Source organism: Vulpes vulpes, chromosome 1, assembly GCF_048418805.1.
Source record: "Vulpes vulpes isolate BD-2025 chromosome 1, VulVul3, whole genome shotgun sequence".
NCBI lineage: Eukaryota > Metazoa > Chordata > Mammalia > Carnivora > Canidae > Vulpes > Vulpes vulpes.
This window is the reverse complement of record NC_132780.1, coordinates 86731831-86740549: the sequence shown is the minus strand read 5'-3', so window position 1 is coordinate 86740549 and position 8719 is coordinate 86731831. Positions and strand designations below refer to the sequence as shown.

General features: G+C 40.2%; 1 protein-coding gene across 1 annotated transcript; it reads left to right on the top strand.

Moving 5' to 3' along the window:
• Nucleotides 1-1416: 1416 nt before the first annotated feature.
• Nucleotides 1417-1829, top strand: LOC112919396 (uncharacterized). Its single transcript, XM_072748167.1, has 2 exons — nt 1417-1531; nt 1621-1829. Exons 1-2 carry the CDS (start codon nt 1417-1419, stop codon nt 1827-1829), a joined length of 324 nt encoding a protein of 107 aa, XP_072604268.1.
• Nucleotides 1830-8719: the final 6890 nt, after the last annotated feature.

The window sequence follows — 8719 nt, the reverse complement described above, 5'->3', positions numbered from 1 at the left end:
TGAGTAGGTGCAAGGAGTCGGAAAGGATGGCGAATAAGAACAGGAGAGTGCCTTTTCCTAGGAAGTCTTTTTACGTAGTTTAAACAACATAATAGAGATTCACTTACTGAGGATATATTGATAAATACAATCAACACAGCTGGGAAAGAGAATCCAATATGGAGTATGTATGAGTCAGAGTCACCTTAGGAAGTAGAAATCATGTGGTCATTTGAACAGGGAATTTAACATAAACCATAACAGGGGAATAACTGTAAAGGTATAAAGAAAACTTTAAAGAACACTCTAAGGCAGAGACAGAGAGCCCAAGGAATGAACAGACTTGGAAGGGGCGTCTCCCCAAGGATGAGATTCAGATCTCATGGGAGAGGGTGTGGTAGATGGAGACATTCAGTGAATGCTATAAATTAGTGGGTTGCCTGGGCCAGAGCTGCTCCACAGTCACCAAGACGCAGGAAATACCCTTCCGGGGTGCAGGCAGGCGGAAGCTGGCAGGAAGGAATTGCAGCTAGGGCAGGCAAGCCAACAGCACTCCCCTGGGGTAGATGTAGCCAAGACAACAGACAGGCACACAGGAGCAGTGTGATACTCGGAGCCTGTGCACCAGGAGAGCAGCATGAGGCCTGGAGCGTGTGATGTCCACGATGGGAGCGCTACAGTGAGGTGGTCACGGGACTGGGGCCAAGGCTGTGAGCTCACCAAGGGACTATGTGGTCTGGACAAGTAGCTGGGGCAGAGCAGCACTGGATTTTTCCACACACTGCTGACAGCCATGTGGTAGGGGTGAAGGGATAGCAAAACAGTAGCACACTCGAACCAGGACAAGAAGAGCCTTTCACCTACAATGGCCCTCCAATGCCCTTCACTGGTAGATCATGACATTGTGCTCTCCATGGAGGAGAAATGCTTAATTTCCATCCCCATTATTGCAGAGTAGGTAACAAAGGGTGCATTTGGATAAGGGGCAATACATTAATAACCAGCAGAAAATACAGACAAATAAGTCTTGCTACATAATAACAAATTAAGACCAGAGTCACATGGAAAATAAAGCAGAAATTCAAAGCAATGAGTGCCCAGATCTGGGTTCCTGGATACCATTCTCCCACAGAAGGAACCAGGGCTTTTCAGAGAAATGGTCATGCCACAGCTAGGCAAAGAACGTACCAGATGAGCCTGGAACATCTTGTGGTGCCAGAAAGCAAGTGTTTTAAAACAAAATGATGGGAGGCCAATGGTGTTGGGAGCCTGGTGGGTACCTGTTCCTCGCAGCTGGGGTGGGGGTGGCAGCACAGCAGTGAGTGTGCCCACTCCCTAGCTGCAGCAGGGGAGGCACTGTCTCCCATCCCCAGCCCCTGCACTGGTGCAGCCACCCTGCTCCCTCTGCTTGCCCTCCCTCCTCCCTTTGCTCGCACCATGGCTGATCAGCAGACTGAAGGACGACAGCTTGTTAAGTTCAAGGAGGCTTTTTCCCTATTTGACAAAGATGGTGATGGCACCATCACAACAAAGGAACTTGGCACTGTCAGAGGTCACTAGGTCGGAGCCCAACAGAAGCTGAATTGCAGGATATGATCAATGAGGTGGATGCTGACGGTAATGGCATCATTGCCTTCCCAGAATTTTTGACTATGGCTAGAAAATTGAAAGATACAGACTGTGAAGAAGAAATTCTGGAGACATTCCAAATCTTTGACAAGGATGGCAATGGTTATGTCGGTGCAGCAGAACTACATCATGTTATGAACAACTTAGAAGAAAAACTAACAGATAAAGAAGCAGAGATTGATGGAGGTAGACAAAGCAACTATGTGAACTTTTACAGTTGATGAATGCAAAATGAAGACCTGCTTTCCACTCCTTTTCCTTCCTCTGGAAGAATCCAATTGAATCTTTTCTTACCTCTTGTAAAAAAAAAAAAAAAGTTCATTTACTCATTCTGTTTCAATATAGCAAAACTGAACGTTAAAAGTAACTTCTGTCCACACACACAAAATCTGCAGGTATTGGTTGGTGGTTCTGTCCCATAAAGACCAAGCTACACATCAGTTTTCCAATATAAATACTTGTATTACCTTAAGGATAAGGAAGCACTTAGTGGACTCCCTGCAGTTCCATTTGCTCATGATTAATAGACTGTTTGAGCTGGCCAGTTTTTCATACATGTGGCTTGACAATTGAACACAGTCAGGTATTTGTATTAAAAATGAAAACTTAAAACACAAATTTAAAACTATTTAAATGAGTTCTACTTCAGTTTGTTAATATAAACCATCATAGCTCGTTTACTGAAAAAAAGATTAAAATTGCTTTACCTCAGGAGGCTGTGCAGAAATATGGGTGAAGGATAAAACTGTCTAGACATAGCCTCACTTAGCAGGACGGTCCTTGTGTACTTCTGTGTGCCCCCACCCATGGTGACAATGACACACATCCTTGTCACAAGCTGTGTGTGTTGGTTCGGTGCCGTCTGTGTTGTACTAGAGTGAAATGGGTGTCAGGCTGTCACCATTCACACAAATTTTTAAAAAGAAACCTTTACCAAAGGAACATCTTTGGACTCTGTTTTTAAAACCATCTGAACCATGACTTGGAGCCAGCTGAGTAGGCTGTGGCTGTGGACTTATGCACAGCCATCAACATTGCTATTCAAGAAATTATAATTTACGCCCATTTCAAGTTGTAAATGCTAGTCTTTTTTTTTCCAATAAAGAGACCATTAACTTAAAAATTAAATTAATAAAACAAAATGATGGGAAACATGTCTAAAGGATAACAGCCAAACTTGAAGGGGCTCTTCTGACCAAAGACGAGACAATCTGAATTGAAAAATAGCCAATGATATTAATATACTGCACAAAATATAGTAAGAATCCATGAGTCCATACTGATACAAATAAATAACTGGATAAACAGAGAAGAAAAGAAAACTATTCCTTACAATGGAATGCCAACTAATGTATATATGTGAGTAATAATGGGAAAAGAATGCCACCCCTAAAATACTACAGTAATCATTGTTTCAGGCAAGAATTATCAATGAATGATAAAATTAGTGGCAAAAGTATTATGAGAAACAAGATATTTACATAGTTGCAAAGTAGTTCCTAGAGAAAATGCTAATTAAAGAGGAAAAATATTTACTTCACAGTAGGGAAATCTAGCAGATATTACCTTAACCAAATGATCACAGTTAATATCACTAATGTGACAAATCATGTGTCTCTTGGGATGCCTGGGTGGCTCAGCGGTTGAGCGTCTGCCTTTGGTTCAAGGCGTCCGGGATCAAGTCCCACATTGGGCTCTCTGCATGGAGACTGCATCTCCCTCTACCTTTGTCTCTGCCTCTCTCTCTCTCTCTGTGTCTCTCATGAATAAATAAATAAAAATATTTTTAAAAATAAAAAAATAAATCATGTGTCTCTTGGTATAACACACTGAGAAGGACACAACATAAATTCTATAGTATTTTTACCAAAAATGCACAACCCAAATTTATTCATGAAGAAACATCAGACAAACCCAAATGAGGAACATTCTGCAAAAATAACTGGCTAGTACTTTTTTAAAGTGTTAAGGTTATGAAAGACAAAGAAAGAGTAGAAACTGTTCTAGTTTAAAGGGATGAATCAAGCAAAGTGGCTAGGATGCAAAATGAGAAGAGATGCTCACTCCCAAGGTCATGCGAGTATAGGGTTAGCCCCGAAGGAGACCAAGGAGACATGACAACTAAATGCAACATGTCATCCTGGTTTAGATCCTGGACATTAATAGGGAAACTGATGAAATTCGAGTAAGTTCTTGTAGATTATGTAATAGAATTGTATCAATGTTAATTTCCTGATTTTGGTCATTGTGCTGTAGTTATATAAGATTAACCTTTGAGGACTCTGAATATCCAGGAATATTTTTGTACTGTTTGTACAACATTATTAAGTTTAAAATTAATTTAAAACAAAAGTTTAAAAGTTTTTAATTTAAAAATATTAAAGACAAACATCAAGTAAGGATATAGGTTGCTGATGAAGAGCCTAGCATAATGTCACCTGTGGCAGCACTTGCTAAGTCAGGAAATGATAATGCACAGTGAGAGCATGGGCTTTGGAACCATCCACATGTGGCCTCAATTCCGACCTTGTTGTTACTTATTAATTGTGTGATGTCCTAATCTTCCTAAGCCTCAGTTTACTCATATGTAAAGTAGGTTGTCATAATACCTACTTTTATGATTATGATTATTTTAAAAAGGTTTTATTTGTTTATTCATGGGAGACACAGAGAGAGAGCCAGAAACACAGGCAGAAGAAGCAGGCTCTGCGCAGGGAGCTGGATGTGGGACTCAATCTGGGATCCCGGGATCACACTCTGAGCCAAAGGCAGACGCCCAACCACTGAGCCACCCAGGTGTCCCTGATAATGATTCTTTACATTCCTATATCTATTATGATAATCTATATTCAACAAACAACATTTGTAGAGAACTCAGTACAGACTCAGCTTATAAAATTCTCTCTAGTTGTTATTGAGGCTATTATGATTAGCCCCATCAACAACTAGGTTATTCTTTGTGAACAGTTAAACACTGTGCACTAATGAGCCCCTTTAAGACCATATAGGTACCTCAAAAACTATGTTTCTAAAGTTCTGATGTATCTCACTGTAAGTAAACCCAATACATGAAATTTTAAACTTACAAAACAGATATATAATAGGTGATTATTTTTTATTAGAACATGATTCATGGACTCCTTTGGGGAGCAAATAGCATTTGGTTTACTCTTAATTTCGCAGAAACAGGTCTATGACATAAAGCAATTATTTATGCATTGCCTTAAGCAGACTGAGAAAGGACCACTGCCTGACGGCTTAGGGGTGGGGAGAATCTGGCTTACTAATAAGCCTTAAAGGTTGACTCTTGAAATGGGTAAAGAGAAGCCAAACTCCCTGGTTTGTCTTTTCTAAGCAGATTCTGAACTACTTAAATGTGATGACATAGATCAAATATTTGAGGTTAAGGATTGCTTGTAGGTTCATGCTTTCTCCTTGAGTCCGTTTTTGAGATAACTCCAGCATAAATACCAGAGAAGCACAGAAGAAGGTTGAAAATGGCTAACATATTCTATTTAGTGCTATTTCAGTGCTAAGTCAAACATTAAAACGGTGTTCTGGTGTTCCTAGTAATACATTTATTTTATGAAATGATATAAGATCAAGAGACTTCTGTGGCAACTGCTCCATATGTAAATAAAGGGTACAAATCATCACAGAATATGCCAATCGCTGTCTTCCAAATATTTCCAATAATCCTTTAAGTCTAGGAAACAACAGTTAAATTCCTGAATAAATTCTCTTATCTTTAAAATCTGTTCCAAAGGTTTGGAAACCCAGCTTTTGAATATTAACCAAAGAGTTTCCATCCAGTAATCTGGAAAGTTTGCTCAAATACATGCTAACTTTAACCAAGCAGAGGTGTTGTTTTGTAATTGTTCACTGGCCCCTTGTTGATCTCTAAGTACTGTGACCTGAGCACATTGGATACTCTAAAGCATCTTCATTTCTGAGTCTCATCCAACATTGCTTCCCTTCACTCAGCACTTGTTACCGTATGTTGTTAAGACTGAGTATATTTAAAACAAGTGTCATCTAAACCATTATGCTGGTATCTCCAGCTCCATCCAGTCTCCATCCTGTCCCTCAACCTTTGGACAAGCCGTGACTCTCTCCCTCTTCAACTCTTCCCTTCACCTGGGTTCCTAGTCTTATACCCAGCAGCTTCTTCCAATGTACCATTTACTTTTCTGGTTTTCTTCTAAAAATATGTAGGCCTCCTTTATGCTTTCTCTGAATATCTTCTGTATAATTAGCTCTACACTTATTGTTTCTCAGCCCAAATAATTGGTTTATTGTTTAAACCTGCTATCTAGCCTCACTTCTCTAGAGAAATAAATCCAAGGACCTGTTATTAATATCTGTCTTCTCTGTCTCCACCACTTCTGCCTTTGGTGAAGACATTGGGCTCAATCCTAACTCTGAACCTTTACTCCTCTTGTGGCCAGACTGAAATATTTCCTCTTCTTCATTTATTTCACTACTACACTTTACTACCTTAAAGGTCCAGCATGTGCCCCTTAGCATCTGTGAAGTGTCACCAGGATCTCCCTTCTCTGAACTCTTAAAATATTGTAGGTAGGACCCACTGCATCTCAGAAGTTCACCTGAATTGTGCTCAGGGTGCTACAAAATCTGTACTTTATGCAGTCGTTCTTTCTTGGCTAAGGTATGAACATGTATGCTTCATCATGCCAACTGGACTGTGTCTCCCAGGAATGTGAATCTTGCATGGAGTGACCAAAGGAGAAAATGGATGGAATTAAACTAGCCAGGCTGCAGAGACCTAGTAAGCCTGTGTCCTAGTCCACCTCCTAGATCCTGGGAGGTATAGGATTTGGCTGGACTTGGCTCTTCACACGTCCTACATTTCTGTGAGCCACACATTTTTCCCCCTTAAGTTGGCCAGAGTAAGAATTCCTCCCTACATCCAAATAAACTTAACTAGGATTCTCCTATTGCCTTTTATCACTGTTTAATTTGAGAAAAAAAGGAGCTAATTAAGTCTTGGGAAGCAAGGAGAAAGTTTCTTAAGGGCAGAAATTCTGTCTTATGACTCTATATGCCTTACATAAATTTTGAACAATTCAACTGCATGACAATAATATATGAAAATCCTCATCTATAAACAAAGAGACAAGAATAGCCATCTGAGGGATGCCTGGGTGGCTCAGTGGTTGTGCATCTGCCTTTGGCTCAGGGTGTGATCCTGGAGTCCTGGGTCAAGGCCCACATCAAGCTCCCTGCGGGGATCCTGCTTCTCCCTCTATGTCTCTGTCTCTCTCTCTGCATGTCTGTTGCAAATAAATAAATAAAAATCTTTGAAAAAAAAAAAAAGAATAGCCATCTGAGATCTTCTTTATGATTCCATGTTGCAGTGGAGGGTCATTCACTCATTTTGTAAACACATTCTGAGTACCAGCTGCTTACCATGCACTAAGCACGGGAATTGTGTGCAGGATGAAAAAGACAAAAGACACAGCACCTTCCCTGGCTCCTGTAGCTGGAATTCCACTTTCAAGTTGAACTTGTGTCTTACACAATGAGAGTATAACTAGAATTAATTTGTACTTTTACCTCTGAAGCATTTTCAAATATAACACATCATTTGTTATTCCAATTGGATCCATGGGCAAGCTGGTGTGAGATCATGTGACCAAGATCAAAACCAGAGCTACAATGAGATGACAGATCCCTTGACTTACAGTGATGTTCCTTCCATCTCTACCACAATGAGAAACATTTCCTTCAGGACACAATTAAATGCTGGTATTATATTTTATTTAATTCCCACATGGCATCCAACTCATAGGTTATTCTTTTGTTGTACAAGATAAAGGCAGTTTCTGAGTTTTTTCTAGAAGAAAACAACAGAAGTACTAGCTGGTTCTGAGACATTTGATTAGCAAATATTTATTTAGTGGACAATAGCACAATGCATTGAGCTAACCTGTGTTAATAACATCCCTGCCCTCATTAAGTTTATGGTCTTGTGGGAGAACAGGTGTCATGTGTAGTGAGTGCTAGAATGAGAAGATATAGCACATGCTCAAGTTCCCAAAATTGTTATGCTCCCAAAGAATCTGAAGTGAATTTCTCAGTCTTTCTCAATCATTTGTATCTTGATTGAAACTGATCAGCCTTGGTTTTGCCTCATTTCAAAGCCAATGTCACTTCATCTTCACAGTATCACTTCCCTCCAAATTTCCCCCTTTCTTCACTACAGTCCCCCTTCCAAATTCTGAATTTCTAAGGAGATCCCCAATACCATCCTGACCCACAGGGTGTTCACAAAGATCCTGATGGATGCTCAGCAGTCCTCAGAGGTCCATAAAAATTTTCCGTTCAATTTCCTGAAAGCACAAAGTTATGTCTATTATATTGTCAGTGCTCCAGGACAGGACCAGGGGGTCAAGAGCCAAAGGGTAGGTACACCGTGGAATTTGTTCTTTAGGAATGCATTTTTGGTGAGCACCATGTATGAATGTACCCTTCCTCTGTTTCCAAGGTCAACAGAAGTATATAAAGCTTTTCAACTTTCTTAAAAACTGGAGCCACGAAATTGATTTAATAAAAGGAATAACAATAGTAGCAATAAGTTACAAAGCAAAACTAGGCTAGGACACATCTGTTGAAAGGGCAATTGATACAAAGACTAGATTTTCTATCAGCTCAGAGTCCACCTTTGCCAATTGCTAAAATGTACAATTTTCTGGACAGTCTTTTTTTTAAAGATTTTATTTATTTATTCATAGAGACAGAGAGAGAGAGAGAGAGAGAGAGAGGCAGAGACACAGGCAGAGGGAGAAGTAGGCATCATACAGAGAGCCCGACATGGGACTCGATCCAGGGTCTCCAGGATCACACCCTGTGCTGCAGGCGGCGCTAAACCGCTGTGCCACCGGGGCTGCCCTTTCTGGACAGTCTTAAAGATACTGCTGTCAATTGGCATTTTTGAAAAAGAAATTTGTATAGAGAATCATTTTCATGTATAGTTATTGCTAATATAGGGAGACTGGGGTACTGCTAGGAAGGTTTGCAGAGGAGAGAAGTAAGAGCATTAAGAGATTTTATACTCAATATGTTTCTAAAGTCTGGCAGGTGAGAAAGA